The sequence below is a fragment of the Pteropus alecto genome, unplaced genomic scaffold (genome assembly GCF_000325575.1).
Source record: "Pteropus alecto unplaced genomic scaffold, ASM32557v1 scaffold143, whole genome shotgun sequence".
NCBI lineage: Eukaryota > Metazoa > Chordata > Mammalia > Chiroptera > Pteropodidae > Pteropus > Pteropus alecto.
Genome location: NW_006434828.1, coordinates 4,620,599 through 4,645,752, shown reverse-complemented (window position 1 = coordinate 4,645,752; position 25,154 = coordinate 4,620,599). Strand labels below are relative to the sequence as shown.

Sequence of the window (25,154 nt, the reverse complement as noted above, 5' to 3'; positions counted from 1 at the left end):
CCGCGCCCCGCCCTTTCGTCCCTTTCCGCCCAAGCCCCGCCCAAGCCTGGCAGCACTGCCTTCTCCCCGTGTCCTGTCGCTGGGCCGCGCGGCTTCTGCGGACTAGTGCGCGCAGCTTCCCCGGATGGCTTCTCTCACTGAGCGGTGTGTGTTTGCGGTTCCTGTGTGTCTTCTTGTGGCTCGATAGCTCATTTCAATTTTTTCCGGTTGTTTATATTTAGAGTATGCATAACAAAAGCTTTACCGTCTTAACCATTTCTGTGTGTGCACTGCAGTGGTGGTAATACATTCACACTGCTCTGCAGCCATTACCACTGCCCATCCCCACAGCTTGGCAATCCGAAACTTACCAGAGAAACCATACCTCGCCCTTCCCCGCCCCAGCCCTTGGCAGCCATTTCTGCTCTCGTTTCTGTGCTTATGGGTGCTCCAAGTACCTCATGTAAGTGGAATCATACTGTATGTGTCTTTTTATGACCGGCCTATGTTGCATAGCGTAACGTCCTCAGGGATCGCCCATGCTGTGGGCCCTTCCTTCTCAAGGCCGAGTCGTATTCCCCTGTGTGGCTGGACCATTTTTGTTTACCCTTTCATCTGTCCGTGGACACGTGGGTTTGAGCTGTTGTCACGGAGGCTGCTCTGCAGGTGGCTGTACGAGTATCTTTGCGACCCTGCTTCATTCTTTCAGAGACTTACCCAGAAATGGGGTTGCTGAGAGTTCTCTTTTTATTTTTTGAGGAACTTCCACACTGTTTTTGCAAGGTGGCTGCTCCGTTTTACATTCCCACTGACGGTGCATGGGGCTCCGGTCCCTCTGCATCCTCGTCAGCACGTGTTTGGTGTCGATGACAGCTGTCCTGAGGGGCACGAGGTGGTGTCTGGCTGCGGTTCCACCTGCGTCTCCCCGATGGTCGGGGATGTTGGGCACCTTCCCGTGTGCTTATGGGCCGTTCGTGTATCTTCTGTGGAGGAATGTCTGGTTCAGGTCTTTTGCTGGTTTTTGAATCATGATGTTTGCTTTTCGTTGTTCAGTTTTAGGAGTTCTCTGTATATTCTGTGTATCTTTGTCTTACCAGAAATATAATGTGCAGATACTTTCTCCCATCCTGTGGGTTGCATTTTTACTCTGTGGATAGTACCTTTTGATGTAAAATTTAAAACTTTTTCATGAAGCCCAATTTGTCTATTTTTTCTTTTATCTGCGCCTTTGGTATCATATCCCAGGAATCATTGCTAGGTCCAGTGTCGTGAAGCTTTTGTCCTCCATCCTCTGTTTTTATCTAAGAATTTTATTGTTTTAGGTCTTATGTTTAGATCTTTGATCTATTTCGAGTTAATTTTTGTATATGATGTTAAGTAAGGGTCCAGGTTCATTCTTTTGCCTGTGAATATCCAGTTTTCCCAGCACCATTAGTTGAAAAGATTGTCCTTTATCCATTGAATGGCCTTGGCACTGCTGCCAGCAATCATTGGCCCATGTGGGCGAAGGTTTATTTCTGTACTCTTTATGTCTTTAACTTTTTCTGAAATGTTTACAGTTTTCATTGTTCGAGTCTTTCACTTCCTTGGTTAATTCAATTCCTAAGAAATCTGGGCTTTTCGACGCTGTTACGAACGGGACTGTTCTGTGGTCTCCTTTGCAGGCTGTTGGTTGGTAGTGTACAGAGATGCAGCTGATTTTTGTGTGCTGGCTTTGTGTCCTACTTCTGCTGAATTCGTTTATTAGATCTAACGGCTTTTTTGTGGCATGTATAATTTTCTACATAGGAGATCATATCATCTGCCAACAGTGATTAATTTTACTTTGTTCGAATTTGGGTGCCTTTCATTTCCTTTTCCTGTCTACCTGCTCCAGCTGGAACTTCCAGTCCAGTGTGGCATAGAAGTATTCGCATGAGTGCGCACCCTTGCCTTCTTCCTGATCTTAGAGGAAAAGCTTTCGGTCTCATCATTGAGTGTGATGTGTGCTGTGGGTTTTTCATTTATGGCTTTTCTTGTGTTGAGGTTGTTTCCTTCTATTCCTGTTTTGTTAAGTGTCTTTATCATGAAGGTGTTGAATTTTGTCAGATGCTTTTCCCGCATCGGTCGAGATGACCGTGTGGTTCCCCCTTCATTTTGTCGATGTGGTGTAGTGCATTTATGCATATTCGTGTTGGACGAGGTCCTTGCATTCCAGGAGTAAATCCCACTTGGTCATGGTGTGTGATCCTTTTAACGTGCTGTCGAATTCAGTTTGCTAGTATTTTGTTAAGCATTTTCGCATCATTGTTCGTAAGAGATATTTGTCCATACTTTTCCTTTCTTGTGCCTTTGTTATCAGGGTAATGCCGGCCTCAAAGAATGGATTAGGAAATGTTCCCTTCTCTTCAGTTTTTTGGAAAAATTTGAGAAGGATCGCTGTTAGTTCTTCTTTAACTGTTGAGTGGAATTCACCAGTGAAGCCCTCAGGGTCAGGGCTTTGTCAGAATGTTTTTGCTTACTGATTCCATCTTTTTAGTCGTTCTAGATCTGTTCAGATTTCCTGTGTCTTCGTGTCTCAGTCTTGGTAGGCTTTGTGTTTCTAGGCATGTGTCTGATTTGTTGGCTGAAGGTGTTCACGGTTCTCTTACAGCCCTTCCGATTTCCATAGAGTTAGTAGTGATGTCCCTACTCTCGTTCCCGCTTTTAGTAACTTGAGTCTTCTCTCTTTTTTTCTTAGTTCATCTTGCTAAAGGTTTGTCAGTTTTGTTCATCTTTTTGAAGATGTTTAGCCTATTTTTTAATTTGATTGTTTATTTTCTTATTATTGAGGTTTAGGAGTTCTTTGTGTATTTTGGATGCAAGTCCTTTTTTTGCTTTAACTCATTACATAGCAATCATGATATTATAGCCTGCTTTACAAGTTAAATGTATGAAGATGTGTGAAATAGAAACATGGGTCATGAACGTGAATTTTTCCAAAGCCAGGAGCCAAAAGAGGGTATGTCATTTGCCAGGGCCCAAGGAGGAGGCAGGGAGGGCGACAGGTACAGTATTTTTTTGGACAAATATTTTCTCCCAGTCTGTGACTTGTCTTTTTAGTCTCTTTTTATTTTATTCTTTTACGGTGTCTTTTGTAGAACAGACATTTTTAATTTTAATAGCTTCTAGCTTAGCAATTTTTTCTTACATGGATTGTGCTTTTGGTGTTTTATGTAAAAACTCATCACCAAATTCAAGGTCACATAGCTTTTCTCTTATGTTCCTTTAAGGAGTTTTGTACTCTCAAGTTTTATGTTTATGTCAGTGATGTGTTTTGAGTTAATTTTTGTGAAAGGCGTAAGGTTTGTGTCTAGATTCCTTTGTTTCTTTTTAAGTGTGGACACCAGTCATCCGGCAACATCGTTAAACGGGCCATTCTCTCTCCGTTGTATTGCCATTGGTCCTTTGTCGAAGATCAGTTGTCTTCGTTTTTGTGGACCTTTTTCTGGGTTCTGTTCTCTTTATTGACCTGTGTATCTCCTCTTTGCCTGTATTGATTATTATAGTTTTTTAGTAAGTCTCGATAACATAGGGTACTGTAAGATCTCCAACTTTGTTCTTTTCCATCAGTACTAGTGTTGGCTCTTCTGGGTTTTTTGCCTCCATGTAAACTTTAGAATCAGTGTGTCAGTAGCCACAAAGTGTCTTGCTGGGATTCTGATTGTGATTGTGTTGAATTTATAGATCAAGGTGAGAAAAATCGACATCTCGGCAGTACTGATTCTTCTAGTCTGTGAACGTGGAATATCTCCATTTAGTTAGATCTTTTATTTCCTTCCTCAGAGTGTTGCACTTTTCCTTATGTAAGTCTTACAAATTTTGTTAGATTTGTACCCAAATATTTTTTTCTGCTGTAAGTATAAATGTTATTGTATTTTTAATTTCAAATTCCCATTGTTTATGACTAGTATATAGGAAAACAATTGACTTTTGTATGTTAACCTTGTATCTTGTAACCTTGCTATAACTGCTTATGAATCCCAGGAGTTTTTTTGATGAATTTTGTGCCATTTTCTGCGTAGATGGTCTGTCATCTGCAAACAAAGACAGTTTTTTTTTGTTTGTTTTTATTTTTCAATTACAGTTGACATATGTTAGTTTCAGGTGAAAAAGACAAGTTTTTTTTTCTGGTCTCAATCTATGGACCTTTTATTTCCTTTCTCGTCTTACTGCGTTAACGAGGACTTTCAGCGTGATGTTGACTATGAGTGGTTGAAAGGGCATCCTCGTCTTGTTCCTGATCATAGTAGGAAAGCTTTAAGTTTCTCACCAGTAAGTATGATGTTAGCCGTGGGGTTTTCTAATTAGATGTTCTTTATCAAATTGAGGAAAGGCCCCTTTCTTCCTAGTTTGAGAGTGTTTTTTATCATAAATGGATGTTGCATTTTGTCAATATTTTTTCTGCATCTGTTGAGATGATCGTGTGAGTTTTCTCCTGTGGCCTGTTGACGTAATGGATTAATTGATTTTAGAGTGCTGAACCAGCCTTGCATACCTGGAGTAAACCCACTTGGTTATGGTATGTAATTTTTTTTCTTACATTGTTGGATTCAATTCGCTAATGCTTGTTAAGGATTTTCGCATCTATGTTTTTGAAAAATGTTTGTTTGTATACAGTTTTTCTTTCTTGAATTGTCCTTGTCTGGTTTTGGTATTAGCGTAATGCTGGCTTTGTAAGAAAGAGGCTGTAGAGAAATAAGTTATTGATTGAATTTCTTTAATAGACGTAGGCCTGCCAGATTATCTGTTTCTCCCTGTGTGAGTTTTGGTGGTATGTGTCTTTCAGGGAATTGGTCCGTTGCACTTAAGTTATCACATTTGTGGGTGTGGAATCGTTCATTAGTTGTTAGTGACCTTTAACAGCCGCGGAATTAGTAGTGATGACCTTCTATAAGTCACATTGGCAATTTGTGTCTTTTCTCTTTTTTTTCTTAGTTATCCAAGCTAGAGGTTCATCAATTTTATTGATCTTTTCCAAAAAAGCCAACCTCTGATTTTGTTGATTTTCTCTACTTTCCTGTGTTCAGTTTCATTGGTTTCTGCTCTAATTTTTACTTTTTCTTTTCTTCTGCTTATTTTCAACTTAATTGCTCTTCTTCCTCTAATTTCCTAAGGTGAAAACTTAGATTATTAATTTTAGATGGTTCTTCTTTTCTAATATACACATTCAATGCTATAAATTTCCCTGCAAACATTGCTTTTCCTGAATCCCACAAATTTGGTAAGTTGTATTTTCATTTCCATTTAGTTCAGATGAGTTTTTATTTCTCTTGAGGCTTCCTCCTTGACTCATTTGTTATTTACAAGTGTCTTGTTTAATCTCCAAGTATTTGGGGGTTTTCAGCCGTCTTGCTGTTACTCGTGTCTGCTGTAACTCCGTTGTAGTCTGAGAGCATACTTCGTACGATTTCTGCCCCGTTTCACATGTTAGGGTTTTAGGGCCTGAAGCGTGGCCTGTCTTGGTGGATGTGCATGCGAGCTTGAGGAGAGCGTGTGTGCTGCTGTTGGATGAAGTAGCTGTTAGGGTTCTCCAGGGAAGCAGAACCAAGAGGAGATACGTGTGTGTGCGCGCATGTGCGCGTGCAGATGAGTGTGTGTGTGTGTGTGTGTGTGGGAGGGGAGGGGAGAGAGAGAGAGCGGGGACTTATACACACACCAGGAGACTTGTCTTCGGGACTGGCTCTTGCGGCTGTGTACGCTGAGCCAGACACCAGGAGGGCTGGTGGAGCAGGTGGTCCCTGTGCAGAGGCCCGAGGGTTGGGGGCGGGGTGGAAGGTGTAAATCCTGCTTGGCGTCGCAAGGCCCAGGAACCAGAGGTGCTGCCGTCCAAGCAGAGCGCAGGTTCGCCCTCCGTCCACCTGTTGTCCTGCCCAGGCCCTCGATGCCCGCCGCGTGGAGCAGGCCTTCTGAGAGCGCCCTCGCAGGACACCCAGACGGGCTGTTTTCTGTCCAGCTGTCTGGGCGTCCCTGAGCCCAGTCGAGTTGACACACAAAATTAATCATCACGGTCATCTGTAGGTGGCAGTTATGTTCAGTTGAGCACGGTGTTGTTGGGTCCAGCTGCGTCCTTCCTGCTTTTGTGCCTCCGTGGCTCGTAGAGGCTGCCGCGGTCCCCGCCCGTGGCGGTGGAGTTGTCTCTCTCCTTGCAGCTGTCAGTTTTTGCCTCCTGTGTTTTGACGCCCTGCTGTCAGGCACGTACACGTGAAGGATCGGGATGTCTTCTTAGAGAACTGTCCCCTTTGTTGTCACGCCCCTCTTTATCCCCGACGGTCTTTTTGTCCGAATGTCTGTCTCACCTGACACTAGTACGGCTCTTCCCGCTTTTCCGCTCGTGGTAGCAGGATACATCTTTCTCTGTACTGCTGCTTTTGATCTACGTCTTCGTGTTTAAAGTGGGTTTCCTACAGACGGAAGATAGTTGGGGGTTTTTACAATCTGACAGTCAGGCTCTGAGTCGCTGTATTTAGATCAGTCACACAATGTGAGTGTTGCTACAGTCGGAGTAATATCCGCCATGTTTGTGACTGCTTTCTGTTTGCCGCTCTGGTTTCTTTCTCTTCTGCCTTCTCTGGTTTCAGGGGACCATTTGATTTCGTTTTCTCTTCTTTTTTAGCATATCAATTATACTTCTTTTTGAAACTTTGGTGGTTGTCCTAGAGTTTGCACTAAACACGTACAACTGGTCTGAGTGCACTTTCAGACGCTGCTGCCCGGCTTCCCGGGTGGCGACAGGGTCGTGACAGCATTCACAGTTCTACCCTCTGGTCCCTTGTGAAACTGCTTACACACGTGCTGTACCATCCCCGTTACTGCTGTCGATCTGAACGATCATTTCTCTGTTAGGTCGATTAAGAAAGAGGGGCTCGCCGCCCCTCGATGCTCTACGTGGGTTCAGGGTTCCGGCCGCTGTCATCGCCCACGTCCCTGAAGAGCTGTCAGTATTTCTCACGGGGCATGTCTACTAGCAGTGTCTTCTGTGTTTTTGTTTGAAAAAGTCTTTGTTTCTTCCCGAAGGATAGTTTACAGATAGAAGTTCTGCTGTATGTCTTCCAAGGAGAAGTCCACTGTAATTCTTACTTTTGCTCTGTCGGTAAGGTTTTTTTCCCGTCTGGTTTTCTGCAGTGTGAATGTGAATGCTTACATGTAGAATTTTCGGTATTATCGTATTTAGTGTTCTCTGAGCTTCCTTGGTCTGTGGTTTGGTGACTGTCATTAATTTTGAAAAATTCTCAGCTATTATTACTAAACATATTTCTTCTCTCTTCTGTTATTCCATTATGCGCATGTGTCACTTTGGCAATTGTCCCGCGGTTCTCTGGTACTCTGGGGCTTTGTTCATCCTTCACTCTCTTCGCATTTCAGTGTGGGAGGGTTCCATGCACGGCCTTCAGATTCACCGATTCTGTCCTCGGCCTCGTCCGTCACGGTGATGCAGGACTGGGCAAATTTCGCCAGGCGCAGGGAGACCCAGCCCCAATCCGAGAGAAGGAGAGGGGCCTTTGGCGGAGAGTGAAGAAAGAATCCAACACACTCGCCAAAGCTGGAGCCAAAGGAAAGTTCATTAGACGAGGGGTAACGCTCCACAGAGTGGTCCCCCCTCAGAGGCAGAGGTGAGAGGGACTGAGAGAGGCTTGGAAAGGTGGGGGAACAAGTGTTTAGGGAATTCAGTGGCTGTATCGTTCTTCAGCTCCTGTGAGTTGTTGTTTATAAGACTTTCTTAACCCATTTCCTTTGACGTGGACGTACAGGGAGGAAGGGGAAGGGTCTGTAGCGAAAGGGTGAGAACGTGCAGAGTGCCACCTGCTGGCCGCTCCCAGCCTTTAACCCTTAGGTTCCCCACGGGTTTAGCCAGAGGGAGTGACTCTAGGTCCCTGTTTCCCCTTCGCAGGTGTGGGGCATGGGCTGTTAGCAACCCTGGCAGAAACCTTCCTTTGTTCTAAAGGTGTCCTTCTGTTATGGGGCTGCAGCCTTGAGGACTGGGGGCGGGGAGGGGGCGCCTTCTACACCCTCACGATTGAATTTCATTCAGCCTGTTTGCATCCTGTGTTCCTGGGCCGGGGCCTTCGCAAGTGTTTCTGCTCTTTGTTTCCCTGGCGGGTGAGACAGGAAGGCTGGAGGGGCCGGAGGGGCTGGAGGGGGCCTGCCCTTTGCCAGGGGAGGTAGAGTCTGGTGGTCTTTTCACTTTTCAGCTGTTCAGTATGTTCTCTTCCCCTCCCCGCCAGAGACATGAGATAGTTTTTTTTCTTGCCTTTGTGGGGTTCCTAGAAGTGAAACCCATGCAGTTGTGGGGTCCCCCGGACTGCAGCCCCTCATGGAGTTTCACTCACACTTGTCTGCACAGCCCCCGGCGTTTAGTCCATGTTACAGTCAAGTGTTTCTGTCTGGTAGTTTGGGCTCCAGGTAAGCACATCTCTCCATGTTTCGGGGAGACATCTGTGACCCCACTTCTCCAGTGGGTTCTAGAAGATCATCGATTTTCAGTTCAGTGTTTTTCTTGTTGTAAAGACAGAAGTTATGACGTCTAAGCTTTTTACACATCAGAGTTGAAATGAGTTTCCTCATATTTTTAATTTGGTATTGTTCATATATGGGAAAGCTACCAATTTTAGTAACTAGCCATCTTATCGAATTCATTTATTCTGATAGTTTTTAATTGCGACTTCTAGACAAACTAGGTAATCAACCATAACATCTGCAAACAATAATTACTTGGTCTCCTTCTGTGTCTTTTGTATTTCGTAGAAATATTTGCTCTGTTTTCTGTCATACCTTTTTTCTGGCGTGCACGCGCGTCTTTCCGTTTGGTGGGTGATACAGTGGGGGCCTGGCTGTCATTTTAAAGGGCAGCATCCCCTGACGTGCCATGCCAGTGGTGCCCAGAGGGACCAGCAATGCCAGGTGTGCCCTTTCCACTGGGGACAGCCGGCGCTAGCCAGGTGGTGGCCTTGGCTCTCTGCCTGCCATGCTGTTTGATCAGTGTGTTCCCAGTGTGCCAGGGCCGTCACTGACACGAAGCCTGTGCGGGTGGGAGGCGCCTCGGGGAGGCCCCCGCGGTCCTCGCGAGTGCTTCCTGTCGTTGGCGTCATTTTCCAGGAGACGGAGCAGTCTCTGAGTGTCCACTTTTAGAGCCGAGATGAGTGGGCGGCCAGCCTTCTAGGAGATAGACAGAGAGGGAAATGTTTCGAGTAACCGTTCGAGAAAGCAGCAGCCTTCGCCGTGTGCCTGGCTCCGCGGCCTTGTCCCTCGTGGACAGCCCGCTCCCTGGGTCCTCAGTGACAGCTGCCGGGGTGGAGGCCCACTCCTCGCTCTGCCCAGTCATTTGACTGTCTGGCCTGGCCGATCTTCGTAAAATTCGACTTGATCTCCCCTCCCAGCTCTAAGACTCGGTCATCTCCAGTCTGTCTTATACTTTTGTCTGAGGAGTCATCTTTTAGAGAGAACTACAGTTCCCAGAATGCACCCTTCAAGGTTGGCATTCACTTCCTGCCGAACAGTCAACAGCCAGGTGCAGACATTTCCCGTCAATTGGCAGAAAACAACCTTGAAGAACCTTGACGGTGTCTGGAGTTTAGAAAATTTAGGGATGGGTAAGACTGCTTTCACTGTCTCGGGCCAAAAAATGCAAATTTAAATTTCTTGAAGAAAATTAAAAAAATTTTTTTAGTATTTTGGTTGAGATTTTAATAAAAGAAAAACGAAATCAGAAAAAAAAAATGCATAGAAAAGCCTGTCAGACTTACTTGAAGAGTGGCAAATAGGCTAGATCCCTTATACTTTTTATTTGTTTGATTTTTAAATTATTTTATGTTTATTTCTCTAATGAGGTATAATTTACATAAATTAAAATACACAAACCTTAAGGATGTAGGTTAATGAAATCTGACAGGCCGTGTGACCTGACATTTGGGGCTCAGAGTTGTCTTGGTCATTGCTCCCATCAGAGCTTCAGTGGGAGCCCGGAGACGGCCGAGGAGCTGCCAGCGGCGGGACAGCGTCCGTGGTGGGGGTGCAGGGGGCCTGGGTAGCCCGGCGGCCAGCATCCTAGTCCAAGCTGAAGTTCATTTCGTTGCAGCTGAGGGCACCCACAGGCCAGGAGGGCCTCCCTCGACTGGCCGTGCCCTGGGTTAGACCTCGGCGTCCCGAAGAGTCTCCGGTGACTTTGTGACAGTGTTACGTTCTACTCAGCTTGTCTCTTCTGACTTGGGAGAGGGGAGCCGTTTAGGGTTTCCCGGCCTCGGGAACGCGCGGCCGCTGCCCTCGGCTCGTGGCAGTGTGAGGACGCTGGGGTGTCCACCTGCCGACCGCTGGGCTCTGGCCTCAGACAGCTGGGACCCAGCGGGCCACTCCGCGTCCAGAAGCGCCCGCAGAACCTGGCCCCGTGGGGGCGCCACACGACCTGGTGTGCACTGCTGGCCACTACAGAGTCCGGCCACAGGCGCCGTGAGATTGGAGGGCTCCAGGCAGAATTTGTTAGAGGCCGGAAGCCAGGCCCATCTCCCTGCCTCCCCACCCGCCCCTTCGGACGGACACCCACCCCACACCCTGCGCTGAGCCCACCTCTCTCCGGTGTTCTGCCCTGTCCTAGGGGCAGTGTCCATCCTGGGCTCCTGTGGCGCACTCTTGCACCCTGATCCTGCCCAGCCCCTTCCAGTGGCCAGCCTGTGAGGACCTCCCCCTCCCCCACTTCCCCACCCTCCCATCCTGACCCTCCTCCCTGACCCACATGGCATCCTAAGCCTCGCCTCCCGTGTCCCAGCTCTGGTGGTTGTCCTCTGGGCCACGAGGCTTCTAACTTCCAGCCTCTGTCTCTTTGGCCACCTCCCTGGTCCCTGTCGCTTAGATTGGTCAGTCCCTCCATTCCACGTCGCTCGGCTGTGCTTTGCACACCCAGCTCCTTGCCTTCAGACCTGGCCCGGTGCCATTGTCATGGAGCAAAGAGGGGATAGGTGTGACCAGTGCTAGCAGACCACTGGTCAGCACTGCTGTCTCATCTCAAGACCCTGCATGAGCACCCCGAGTTGCAAAAGGTCCAATCTGGTCCTGCCTCGGGCCCAGAGCTCGAGTCTCTCAGGACGGGCCAGGCCGTGCATTTGTCTGCTGACTAGGTGTCACATGGCCTGAGTGCCGGCCTGTCACAGTCCCCTGTGCCCCATCCTACCTATTCTCCAGGAGCAGCTGGGGTCCAGTCTCTTCAGAAGGCCCTCCCTGAGCCTCTCCGTCTGTGTGCCCCCCATCCTCCTTCCATCTGCCTGTGGCATCGTTTCGTTGGCATTGGACAAGCATCTTTTACTTACTAACAAGTGAGGGCAGAGGCGGAGACCCCCAGTCCACTTTTGACACTCCAGCACGCCCACCAACTTCTAGACGGAGGCGCTCCCCGAGCCCCTGGGCCCCGGAGGGTGGCGGCGGAGTCGGTCCCATAGGCCTCACTCAGACTCTGGAGCCCCTTTCTCCTGGCCGACCTAGCTGTGCTCCCCTTCCTCACCTACCCGCCGTCCCCCTGGATCTCCTGCTTGCACAGTGGGGGCTGCCGCCTGGTCTGCCTGCTCTGCACAGCGGGGGCTGCTGATTCGTGTGGGCCACGCCGGCAGCGTCCGCGCGGCCCCTGTGCCAGCTGCAGCTCCCATGCACCAGCGCGGACAGCTGCCACGCCGGGAGCCGTGGGTTCAGGACGCGTAGGGGTGCACCAGGCGACCTCCGGCCTTGTCTGGCCGGGCTGGAAGGAGCAGAGGGTGCACTGGCCACGCAGGGGGCGGTGGGCATCCCTGGGCCCTTCGCATGTGCACTATGTGGTGGGACCGCAGCTGTGGCCAGCAGTGGGTGGATGGCCAGGGACGAGAGTGAATGACACCGCAGCCCGTTTTTTTGTAACTTGAGCACATCGTTAGACATCGAGATCGTTTACCCTCAAATCAGTATTTCTTGAAACTCCAGGCTGGCAACAGAGAGCCCTCGTCCCCGTGGGCTGTCAACAGCGCAGACCCCGGGCACAAGGGCTGGGCTGCCCCGACGCCCCAGCTCTGAGGCCGGTGTCCTCAGACCCTGTGGCCTCTCAGACCCTGTGCTGTTGTTACCTTAGTAAACGGGTGCAGAGAGGGGGTGTGTGGGCCTGATACGTTTTTGTTTATGTTTGTTTTAGGGGAGTTTCCCCTCTTTACTGTGGTAAATGTACGTAAGTGAAACAGCGTTCAGGGTTCCCCCAGGTGAATTTTGACAGGTGCAGACACCTGTGTCACCACCCTCGTGGAACATCCCATGTTTTCGGGCCCTCCCACCCCAGTCCGGATTCATGCACGGAGTCACAGAGTCTGTACATTTTTACGTCTGGCTTTTTTTCTACAGTGAGTTTCCGAGGAACATCTGATGGTATTTTAATTTCTAGTCTCACCTCGTGGTGCTCGGACAGTGTAGTGGGAACTCTCTACGTTTTCGAATTTACGGGTGTTCTTTGGCCATTTAAAAGTCAGTGTTCATGAGTCTTCCGGAGGAACTTGAAAAGGAGTATTCTCTGGTTTTCAGCTACAAAGTTCGGTGTATGTCAGTCAGGGCTGCCCCATCGTGTAGGCAGTCTGTTTCATTGCCTGCATTTTATTCATTCAGACATAAACGTGAACTGATCTTTCCTTCAGTTTCTGTCAACACGCGTGTCCAGTAACTTCTGCTCTGTAACGCTGCTGCTGTGCCTGGTGCCCCAGGGTTCACATCCTGTCCTGGTGTCTTCCTGCGATGGGCATTTGGGCATTTGAGTTGTGTCCAGTTTGGAACTGTTGTGAATGTTGCTGCTGCGAACATTATGGCTCCTGTCCTTTGGTGAACAAAGTGTGTAGTTCCGTAGGGTAGAGAGATACCTAGGAGAGGAATAAATAGGTCATAGTAATGAACATGATTCTGCCAAACCAGCACGTCAGTTAAAAAATATGATTCTGTCAATTCAACCACAGCTCTCTTTGAGGTGTTTTTGCTCTTTTTCCACTAAATGAAGTCACCATGGATTTTTTCACACTTGAACATTCAGACAATCGCAGAGCCGTTCTCTTTAGCTTTACTGTGACGTGACATATATAGTTTCAGAGCTTCTGTCTGCCTCGTAGTAACGTCCTCGGGAAGAATCATAGATATAGTGTCCCTGAGTGTTGAGAACTGGCCACCTTGGGCCATCCAACAGGAAGACAGCATGAGCTCGTGTGTGATTTAAAATTTTCTCATAGCCACATTGAAAAGGTAGAAACAGATTAAATTAATTTTAATATAATACATTTTACTTAACCCAATATTATCTAAAACATTATCATTTCAATATGTAACCACCAATACAGAAAAGTCACTAAGCTGTTTGAAGTTCTTTGTTTCGGACTGGGTCTCGGAAACGGTGTGCATCGTACACGGAAGCACAGCTCAGTGGGGCTGCCGTGCTTCAAATGCTCATGTGTGGCCGCTAGCTGCCGTGTTGGGCAGCACCGGGCTGTGGCTTGCGTGTCACAGACAGCTGTAGCAGCTGTGAGATCCGTCGGTTGCTTGCTTTCCCTGCATCCTGTAAGTGGTGCTGGTATCTTCTGCCTCTGAGGTCATGGAGGAAACACCGGCCTGGCTGCATCGTCTCGTGGCCTTGCCTGTTGGCACTTCTTATAGATGGGGCCATACACTGTGTGGCCTTTAACGTCTGCTCCGTCCCTTAGCAAAGTGCTTTCAGGGTTCTTCCGTGTTGCAGCACGTGTCGGTGCTTCATCCGTCTTTACGGCCGGGTGATGCTTCTCTGTCTGGATGTGCCCCGTGGGTTCACCCCTCCAGTAGAATCGTCTCGTGGCCTTGCCTGTTGGCACTTCTTATAGATGGGGCCATACACTGTGTGGCCTTTAACGTCTGCTCCGTCCCTTAGCAAAGTGCTTTCAGGGTTCTTCCGTGTTGCAGCACGTGTCGGTGCTTCATCCGTCTTTACGGCCGGGTGATGCTCCACTGTCTGGATGTGCCCCGTGGGTTCCCCACTCCAGTAGAAAGCAGCCTTTGGGCTGTTTCCACTTTTTGACTCTCGTGAGCTGTGCTGCTGTGAACACTGGTGCACGGTTTTTAGTGTGAATTGTTTTCATCTCTCAGGTGGGGCTGCTTCCGGAGCGAGGCTCCATGCTCAACCTATGTAACTGCCACTGTTTTCCACAGGGGAGGTGACACCATTTACATTCCCACCAGCCACGTGTGAGGCTCTCGGATCCTTTTTGACTGTTATTGTTTCTTTTCCTTTTGAATCATTTCTGTTCTATTTCCCAGTGTCCCCCTCTCCCTGGGCTACTCCCATTTCAGCTTCTTTCTAGTGGTGGTTGGATAGATTTTCCTTAGGGTTTCAGCCCCCTTGTCCTGGGGGCTGCACTGTAGCCACGTGCTCCCTGGCAGTGGGCTCGTCGGGCCACAGTCTTGGGCCTTGCCCTCCAGATGAGGGGACGGATCACCCAGAAAAGCTCCCCAGGAGCAGGGCAGTGTGTCGAGTCGTGTCCTGGCGAGCATGCTGGCGGGTGGGTTCTGTGTGAGCGGTCTAGCGGTTTGAAGGTGTTTGCAAGAGAGAAGGGCTTGGGACGGGTCCACATCCCCTGAGCAGGCGGAGAGCGTGCAGGACGCTCCATGTGTCCCTCCTTGCTCCTCACACAGACCCTCTGGGCCAGGATGACCTGTTCCCTGGCCTGGGGCCCAGAGAGGGAGATCAGTGCCCCCGCCAGCTTATTGCCACCCCTCCCCTTATTACACTGTGACCCAGGGATGGAGCGCCCCTGGGAGTTTTTCCTCGCTTCTCCTAAGGGCCCCTCAGAGTGAGGCACCTTTAAGGCATGCACTGAAGGCTCAGGTGGGGAGTCGAGGAGGCTGCAGTTCTCAGCTCCATGTGGAACTCGGGGTCAGATTCCAGACCCTCCGCCTCACACCGCTGCACCCAGGGTGCTAGCTGGCCCGGCTCGAGCCAGCCCTGCCTTGGGAGCCCCCACTTCAGCTGCAGGGTCGGCCCAGAAGACCCTGATGCAAGGGTGGCATCTCGGGCTGCCTGTGCCCAGCCCCTGGCTCTGCTGGTCACAGACTAGGCCATGCTTCGTGCATAGAGATGTCCTCCGGACAGAGCAGGTTATGACAGCGGGCTATGACCACTGCCTTGCACTATGCTTGTGCAGGTGGCCGCACAGCCACCAGAGAGCCCGAGGTTTGCAAAGAATGTTTCTTCAGCACCTCGCTGAGCGTGGCAGACGTCTGCCAGACCAGAAGATTCAGAGGCCATAGGCATCTATCTGGAAGGTAATGATTTCTGTTTATTTGAAAAGTGTGGGACTTGGGTGGTCTTGCTGACCGTTGCCAAGCGTCTCAAGCTTCAAACTGCCCAGTCTTGGCAGCTTATCGCCTCAGTTGCTCGGGCTAAGCCCCCTGAGTCGCCTCTCGTCCTGCATCTGGGCAGATGCAGCTGGCTCTCCCTTCGGATCGGCTCCAGAATCTGGCCTTTTCCCTGCCTCTAGCCACCCAGGCCACCTTCCTCCATCACCAGGTGCTTCCTGCAGCTGCGGCCACTCTGCTCAGCCAGAGACCTCAGCTCCGCTCAGGCCTGTCCAGGGCTCCGTCTGCTCAGAGGCAAGGCTCTCCTGGGCCGTCCTCCCCAGCTACAGTGGCTGCCGGTTCCTCCCAGCACGGGTCACTCTTCTCCAGAGTGGCTGCGGGGCCCCTGTCCCCTCCCTGGTCTCTGCACACTCCTCCGGAAGGCCGTCCTTGCCAGTCTTAAGATCTCGAAATGCCCGGCCTACCCCGCCTCCTGTTCTGGCTCACACCTAATGTACATTAAATTACGCATCTTTTCCTTATACCTCTGTGTTCTGCGTGCCCTCCCTCACTGAGTGGCAGTGCCACGGTGGCGGGCCGCAGCCTTTGTCTCTTTCAGCTTCTCTTTGCGGGCTGCCGTTGCCCCCCAGAGGTACGTCTGCGGGAAGAGACAGCGGATCCAGGGCCAAGGGCCACAAGCCACTCCCAGGCGGCAGCAGGCTCTCCCGAGTCCAGGGCCCTTATTTCTTACCTGCATCAAAGACTGTAACTGGGATCCTGGTCGCGTTTTCTTTTGCTGTCTGGTTAGGAAAGTTTTACCAGTCGATGCTCCACTGTCGCCATCAACACTCCGAACGAACCATCGGCCGGCCATCCCAGGCCGAGAGGCGGGGCTCGCTGGGAGAGGAGCGGCCTCCCCGGCCTCCCCTTCGCCGCTGTCTGGCCCTGCGCCGCCCAGACGCGCGAGTCCCTGATGTCGCCCACTGCGCATGCTCACTGGGCCCGGGGCTGCATCACGCGCCGCCTGCCACCCGCCGGCCGCCTCCTGGGTGCCCACTTGCCTCAGCCGCGGTCGGGCACTGCTCGGCTCCAGAGCCCCTCTGACTCCCTTCCTCCTGGTGTTATTCTCCCCGGCTGCTCGCAGTTGCCGTCGGAGGCTGTGCAGTTCCAGGGCCTGTCCCTCCCTGCGTCTTCTGCGCGGGGCGGGCCGGCGGGAGCCACGCAGGTCGTCAGCCCTGACACAGAAGCGGGCCCCTCGGCTTTGCCCTGCGTGCGAGCCTCCCGCGCCGCCAGCCGCGTGCGGGGTGCGCCTCTCCTCTGCTTCCCCGCTGTTCGGGGTTAAGCGCCGATGGGCGTGGCTGGCAAAGAGTCCGGACATCCGGGACTCAGACCTGTTCCCGCGCCCTCCCGCCAACCCCTCAGCACCCCCGACACAGCTTTTCCTTTTGTGGATAAGGACACTTGACACGGTTGACCGGAGCGTCACCTGAGCCCCGCGTGTCCCTAACCAGTCTTCAGCCCCCGACGGCTTGGACGCCTGGCAGAATGAGAGGCCTGCGGTCCTGTGGCTGGATCCCTCCACCTGACACCTCTCGATTCGAGGCCTGGGTGTCGTCCCTCGCACTTCAGTGACAGTGGCTTTCTTGGGGAGTGAGAGAGCAACGTCCACTGGGGGCTGCAAGGCTGGTGCGGGGTCTGGAAGCCAAGGTCACGGTGGAATGGCACCCACAGAGTGTGCTGTCACCATGTACCTGCGCTGAAACCCTCCGTCGCCCGTCCCGTGTTTTCCTTCCGCCCTTACCTCCGTCACCAGATCCTCGGGCCAGGGCGCTCTGGTCCGGCATGGGAGCTGGCACTGCCGCTGCCCTGGCCGCGGGAGGCCCTCCGTCTCCCCCTGTGTAGAGCGCGTCCCGCAACATGGCATTTGCTGATTGTTTGGCCTTTTTCTCCGTCCTGACAAGCGGCAGGTTCACGAAGGTCCCGCGGATTAGCTGTAATGACCAGGGATCTGCCGACAGTGCTCAGTCAGGAGGGGACTAGGGGACACGGAGCCACTGACTGTCTCTCCTTTCGCCCCCAGAACCCCCCAAGATGAGCCCAGTGGTGGAGCCGCTGTCCTGGATGCTGGGCACCTGGCTGTCAGACCCGCCGGGAGCCGGCACCTTCCCGACGCTGCAGCCCTTCCAGTACCTGGAGGAGGTGCACATCTCGCACGTGGGCCAGCCCGTGCTCAACTTCTCGTAAGTCCGCCCGCGTCTCGCGAGAACGTGGGCTGATGGACAGCCCGCGCAGTGGGGGGTGTTTCCGAAAGGCGCGCTCTTCCCCGCACCCCCAGCCGCGACGCACAGTGAACGGGTGACCTGGGCTTGCTTGTTCTCCGCATGTGACCGTGCCAGGCTGACAAGGCCTCGGGGTGTCACCTCAGATGTAAAAATGGGTGCACATGCGCAGCGAAACCCCTTGTGGGGAGCTGCGTCCGCGTGCGAGTCAGGCTCCCGTGTCACCGCGGGCAGGAGGCCCGTCGGGGTCTCGGAAGCTGCTAGTGCTGTGTCCCTCGGATCCCCGCTGGTCGGCGAGCGGGGTCCTTTGCGGTCCCGCGGCTGTGCCCCACCCCACGCATGCTGCTTTCGTAGAGGCAGATGGTTAAGTAGCGCCCCCCCCCCAGAGGTGGCTGAGAACATCTTGCTTTTTAATTACAGAAGTAACATTTCTTAAGATTTAAGCAAGAAGTATGTAAAGTCAAAGGTAGAACTCCATCCCTTCCCCAGTCTGTACTATACGATTAACAATTATATATTAAGAATCTTATTAAATTAACTTGATACTATTTGTATAATATCTAGCAACTTCGGAAAAATTGAGATCTCATTGTTTTAAAAAACATTATCTCATACCTTTTTGTATTTTTTGCTGAATGGATGAGGGCAAAGTAATATTCTGCACATATCCCAAAAGGTACAAATAACACAAAGTAACCCACAGAATTAAGCGATCTTTTAAAGCTACGCGTTACAACCCATTAGAGAATTTTGTGACTAGCATTAAAAGAAAAAATTAAATAGAGTAGAAAACGAATATTTTGGTAAACACAGGTAGGTAATGGTCTAAACTGCGTTTCTCGTTAGGGTTATGGTGGAGCGGGCGTGGGCCCACCTGTGCACGCTGTAGGGTCCTAGGCAGCGCCTGGTGCTGGTCAGGTTGTGTCAGCTTTAAGTCGAGGGTCACGCCCTCAGCGCAGCACCTCTTACCACCGTGAATTCGCAGTCTCGAGGCAGTGGACAAGAAGCTGTGTCCTTACTGTTCCACATATGAAACGATTGTGCTCGAAGGCAAGATGATAGCTCCCAAGGGGGCAGGCAGGTGTCGGGTAGGATCTTACCTGTTGGAGCTGAAGACTTTAGTGTGTGAGGTGTGGGGGCCGAAAGGGCCCAGGGGAAGGGGACCCTGAGTTACATAGAGCAAGTTGCTGCCCTCGAGGTGCCGGGCACAGCGGAGAGGGCTGAGCCAGGTGCCAGGGCATGCTTCCATGCTGGAGGTGGGGGTCTGGAGGCACCTGGCGGCCCCGCCCACACACGCCGGAGCACCCCCTGTGGTGTCCTTTGTCCAGCTGCTTCCACGTGAGTGAGCAGGCGGTGCCTTGTTCTCGTGCGGCCCCTGCGCTCACGCTCTGGTGCCCTCCAGGTTCAACGCCTTCCACCCGGACACGCGGAAGCCGATGCACAGGGAATGCGGCTTCATCCGTCTGGAGCCAGACACCAACAAGGTGGCCTTCGTCAGTGCGCAGAACACAGGTACCCTCGCCAGCCGCACGGTGGCCCCTGCTCTCAGTCACGCGGGTGTCCCTGCTCGCGGATGCTTTTGTGGGGGACAACTGGGACACAGATGTGATCCTGTGAAGCATGCTGGGTCCTGTCTGCAGTCTCTGGGGGTCCCCAGGAGGCGGGGCCGCGGGGATGGCTCTAGAGAACTGGCTGGTTTTCTTTCCGCCCTAGTTCCTGCAGTAACCGCAGACCACCGGCTTCCACCCCCGTGGCGCAGGGGTTCGGTGGGGTTGGGGCTCTGGGGAGAGAGCTAGGGAGGCTCACTGTCCTGCGAAAGCTCTCCCATCTGAAAGTCTGCTTTGTCCCCAGAGGGAAGCCATCCTAAAATAGGTCACGAATTAGAAAGTATTCAAAACCCACCTGTGACTTGACCTGCTCACTGGCCCAGATGAGGCTGGCTCCCTGGAAGCAGGTGGAGTCAGGCCTGGACTGGAGCTGCCCAGAGCGGTGTTGGGCCGGAAGTCAGGGGCCAGCCAGAGGGGTGTCCATTCCTCTGGCCTGTGCCCCTCCCTCCGATCCCAGGGGTCCTATTTGGTGGGGAGAGATTGGAGTCAGGGCTCCCCTGCAGAGGGCGGCCTTCTGTAGGTCACCTGCCCCGCCTGTACGTGGCGTCGTGTCTCCTCCGTCTTGACGGCAGGGGGTTGGTTGCAGGCAAGGAGGCCGCGTTGCCTCGATGGCTGCAGAGCTCAGATCTGCTGAGTCTTTGGTTACGAAGACGGTGGGAGCCGGGGCCGCCAGGAACCCGAGGGCAGGCTGTTGTGGACTGGTGTCGCTCCCTTGCAGGCATCGTGGAGGTGGAGGAGGGCGAGGTGAATGGGCAGGAGCTGTGCATCGCGTCGCACTCTATCGCCAGGATCTCCTTCGCCAAGGAGCCGCACGTGGAACAGGTGAGCCGTCCGTCCGTCCAGCCACCCCCTCACGCGATGCTGCGTGCTGTGCTTTTCATCACGGGCGGGATTGCGCCTCGTTCCCTGACTGATCCCTCTGTCTTGGAGCGCTGTCCGGCCCCATGGCCGCCGTTCCCCCTCACTTCCCACGCGCGCCAGGGTCGGGGGGCACCGCAGTTTAGTCACCCGGTGCTTGGCTGGCGGCAGCGAGGTTCTCAGCTTTGTCGTCTTTCTGTTGCCAGCGTCCTCGTGCATTTATACTGTCCACTTCCGCACACACATCCACATCTATTGGATAAGTTTCTCCCAGCCGAATTGCTGGATCAGAGGATAGGCACATTTAAAATTTTGGTAGATGACTCTTAAATTGCTTTTCTTAACGATTGCATCCCCACCAGCTTTGCATGGGAAAGCCTGGCTCCCTACGCCCTCACCAACGAGGAGTGTTTTTAGACTTCCTGATGCTTTTGAACCTGGTAAATAAAAGATGGTATCTCATTCATGTTTTAAATTTAACATAGTGAGAAGGAGCATCCTGCATGCTCGGTGGCCGTTCATATTTCTCGTTCTGTGTACTTACTGTTCAAAGTCATTCTGGGGGCTTTCGTTTTCTTACTGATTTATGGGAGCTTTTTATATACTGTGGATATTCATTTATTGTCTGCTGCGTATGTGACAAATATTTTCCCATTCAGTGGCTTACGTTAGCTTGGTTTGTCATGCGTTCTACCCACAGGCTGTAAGCTTTTCGGTAGCTGCCTCTGGGGTCTTTTCCTTTGTAGTGTATGGATTTGGGTCTAGCTCAAGGGTTTTTCTGCTCCAAAATGATCAAATTATTCTTCCATTGTTCTTGGACTCCTGCAGCTTTCCTTTTCACATTCAGCCCTTTTCACAGTCTCTCTGAGGTTTGTTTTCACATGATGCCATATACAGTTCTGACTTTCTCCGATGGGTGACCAAGTGACCTCACAGGTTCAAAAGGTGTCAGTCTTAAGCCACAACCCCAGAAATACGGGGAAGGGCTCTGTTTCTGTTGGCCTTTTTACTTTTTCCATAGTAATTTAAAATCATCTAATAATTTAAGATTATCATAGCTGTATGTTAAATTTAATATCTAAGGAAAGGTGTCAGTATCTTTTCTTCTGAATTATCTTGGTTACTTAAGCGTCTCCTTTTCTAGAGGAACTGTCGAATTAGCTTGTCCAGGTTCATAAACCGACAGCAGGTGGGCGGGCACATGAATCACGTGGCGAGAACAGCGGCGTCTCCGGGTAGTGGTGCGCGGCAGCGTGGCGGGGGGTGGCGGTGACCTCAGGTCTTGTTTGGTGTATTTGAAAGATACCAAAGTTTGTTTCTTTATGACTTCAGTCATGTAAGTCTTGGACGCTTCATGGTAGGGTGAAGACTTGAATGCTGTGTAGTTTTTTGTTGCTATATAAATAGAACGTTGTTTCCATTTTAACTTCTAATTGGTTGTTGATGGTTGTGGGGAAGCTTCTGGTTTCTGTGTGTTTCTGTTGACCCAAGCCATGTTTGTCACTTTCTGACCACTGGGTCTTGAGCGCGGCACTGACCGGGCAGCAGGGTGAGCGTGTGTCACGCTGAGCCGTGACTGCAGGGAGGTGCTGTCTCGCGGCACTGACCGGGCAGCAGGGTGAGCGTGTGTCTGCAGGGAGGTGCTGTGGTGTCTCGGCCCTTGAGAGGCGCTGCTGCAGGCCCGTCGCTGTAGACGGCCGTTGCCAGGTCAAGGACATCCTGCGTCTGGTATGCTAAGAACTGTATTCAGGAGACGGTTTTGAGTTTCATCAAATGCCTTTGCAGCCTCTTTGGGGAGGATTCTGTGTTTTTTCCACTTGAAGCTGTTGGGTCAGTGAATTATATTAATAACTTTGAGTCATGTTTCTTTTTGAAGATCACGTGTACTAGTTATGATGTATTAAGTAATTTTTTGAGATCTCATTGTCTATTTTGGTATCAGTTGTTCATACAGTGAGCTGGGCCTCCAGGAATGAGGGGCGACCCCTGGGAAGGCGTCTGGGCCACGCACCGGGGAGCAGAGGGGCCCAGACCCGGATGGTGCTTTTGCGTCTGTCTTGTTTATCTCGAGGTTCCTACTTTGCTTTGTTTCCAGATACACATTTCCCAGGAAAAGTGCCAGTTTCGTGGGGATGTTCGAAGTTTTGGAGGAAAGCAACACACACGGCTTTCTGCCACCCGTTGCCTCTGTATTTTTGTGTCTTCTCCTTTTCTCATACTCACCGGAGGCTGCCTATTTTATCATTGTTTTGTTTGGATTTTGTTTATTTTTACTAGGGAACTAACTTTACATTTTACTAATGAAACAAAAAAGTGCCTCTTCTGCAGAAGGAGGGAGGGAGTAGGCAGAAGTGAGGCCCGTGGGGTGGGGCGGAGGGGCAGGCTCAGCTCTGCCAAGTGTCCTGCCTGACCAAAGGTGGATGCCCATGCCCAGGTGACCTTCCCCCCCAGGTGACCTTCCCCTCTGGGGTGACCTTCCCCCTGGGGTGACCTTCAGCACCTGGGGTGACCTTCAGCACCTCGGGTGAGTGCAGTCGCAGTCCTAGTCTGTCAGTGACTGGCTGATCACTGAACAGAGCCCTCCATGCTGTGGCGATGGTGGCCTTCCTCCTTAAGGCTGAGCCCTGTTCCCTCGTGTGCGGACCGCGTGTGCTTATCCACTCATCTCCTGGTGGACATGCAGGGTGCTCCCTGTCTTAGCTGCCGTGGACGCGGGTGCACATATCTGCTCCAGTTCAACCGGTCTGTGCCCAGAGGTGGGGTTGCTGGGTCACATGGTCATCCTGTGTTTAATGTTTTAAGGAACCGCTCACTGTTTTCCGCTTCCACTGCCCCATTTTCATCCCCGCCAGTGCCCAGGGCTCCCACCTTGTCTGCATCCTGTCAACACTTGCTGTTTTCTGCTTTTCGATAGTAACCATCCTAATGGGTGACGTGGTGTCTCATTGTAGTTTTGACTTGCATTTCCCTGATGATCGGTGACACTGAGCATCTTTTCATGGGCTTGTTGACCATTCGGGTATCTTTGGAGAAATGTCTATTCAGGTCCTTTGTCCATTTTTGAATGGGGTTGTTTGGGTTTTTGTTGATGAGTTGTAGAGTTCTTTATATGTTATAGACGTTAATTCTAACATCAGATATGATTGGTGAATATTTTCTTCTGTGGGTTGCCTCTTTACTCTTTGGAAAATGCCTTTTGGCATACAAATTTTTTAAATATTATGGAGGCCACAATTTGTTTATTTTTTGTTGATGTTGGCTGTGTTTGGTGTTAATGCTAAGAAACTATCGCCAGATCCAGTGGCATGAAGCTTTCGCCCGTGTTTTCTTCTAAGATTTTAAGTCGATTCATTTTGCACCGTTGTTTTGCGGACATGGTCGGGCGAGGGCCCCACTTCGTTTTTTTGCGCGTGGACGTCCAGCTTTCCTGGCACCGTCGGCTGAGAAGACCGCCCTTTCCCACCGACCCCGCGCGGCGCTGCCACCCATGCGCGGCTGGCCTCTGGGCTCTCCGTGCTGCGCCACGCCGCCCTGATCACCGTCGCCATGAGGGATTTCGAATCAGGAGCGAGTGTCCTCCAGCCTCAGTCTTTTTCCATTTGGGTGATTTATATTGACCTGTTTTCAAATTGACTGTCTCCTCTCTCCCGTTAGCCGTTAAGCCACGAGGCGAGGCTTCCGTCTGTGTTCTCACGATGCCCTTCTTCCCAGTTTGCTTCCTGGTATTTGTCTCCACTGCCACCGCGCGGCCCCGGTTCCTCCTCGGCCGTCAGGAGGCAGCGGCGGGTTTGGCTACAGTCCTGAGCTGTCTGCACAGCTTTCAAACTGGTTCTGCTCACGGGGCCTGCCAGGGAAGTGAGCCCCTTCACCCAGCTCAGGAACGGTGTTTAATGGCCAAGACGTGGACATACCCTGCATGTCCGTCAGTGGATGAGGGGATGACGCAGATGGGGTACACGCACGCACATGTGCACACACGCACGCATGCACGCACACCCTTTATGTCCGTCAGTGGACGAGTGGATGAAGCAGAGGTGGTACACGCACATACACACACGTGACACACATCTGCACGCACACACACACACCCCCTTCATGTCCATCAGTGGATGAGGGGATGAAGCAGATGTGGTACACGAGTGCACACACATGCATGCACACACAGCCTGCATGTCCATCAGTGGATGAAGCAGATGTACACATGCACACATGTGCACGCACACAAACGCACGCATGCATGCACGCCCTGCACGTCCGTCATTGGATGAGTGGATGAAGCAGATGAAGCACGCAAACACACGTGCACACACACGCACAAGTATCAGCCATAATTCAGAATGAAGTCCTGCCATTTGCCACGATATTGATAAACTCGAGGACTAAGTGAAATAAGTCAGACAGAAAGACAGCGCTGCAGGATCCCATTGATAAGTGGAGATAAAACCTAGAGCCTCACAGAGCAGAGAGCAGAACGGCGGCGGCTGCGGTGGGAGAGGCGGGGGCCGCTGGTCAGAGACCCAAACTGCCGCTTAGAAGCCGGGCGACTCTGGCGTCGGCCGCACAGCGTGGCGTCTGCCCGGGAGCCGATCTCAGGCCTCACGCACACACGGGGACGGCGGCCGCGCGAGGTGTCGGGTGGTAGCTCACCCGCCACAGTCATTCCGCCACGTACGCGTGTGTGAGGTCGTCACACTGCACAGCTAAGGCCTGCATCGTGACGTCTCAGTGAAGCTGGGGAGAAGGGGGGACGCCCTTGCAGCGCGTGGTGCACGTGGCAGTCCTGTGGTGACTGGCAGCCCGTCCGCGGGCAATGACGAGGGCCTGCAGAGCCTGGCAGGCCTTGGACAGCACGCTGATGGCGTGGGACCGGGCTCAGCCCTCCGTCCCGCTGCAGCGTCCGTGCCCGTGCGGGAGGCACACGAGCCCCTGCAGCTTCTCGAGCCCTTCGCGTTAAGGCCTGAGCGAAGGTCGGCGCTCTCCCGTCTCCCGACCTTCCATTCGGCTCCTGTTCCCTACTGAACGAAACGCAGGAACGAGGGGAAATGTTGGAAAAGCATCAGGACGCCAGGAGGTTCTCACCCCGCTCGCACCCACGGTCGCATTGCTCTTGGGTGCGTGTGGCGGGAAGAGC

The 25,154-nt window shown here is 51.9% G+C and overlaps 1 protein-coding gene across 1 annotated transcript in view; it reads left to right on the top strand.

The window, feature by feature from the left end:
- THAP4 (THAP domain containing 4) overlaps positions 1 to 25,154 on the top strand; it is a 34,433-nt gene that overhangs the window by 6,639 nt on the left and 2,640 nt on the right. Inside the window, exons 3-5 of the mRNA XM_015587865.2 lie at positions 17,360 to 17,519; positions 18,961 to 19,070; positions 19,884 to 19,987. Coding sequence (XP_015443351.1) covers positions 17,360 to 17,519; positions 18,961 to 19,070; positions 19,884 to 19,987 — 374 coding nt within the window. The remainder of the gene's footprint in view (positions 1 to 17,359; positions 17,520 to 18,960; positions 19,071 to 19,883; positions 19,988 to 25,154) is intronic.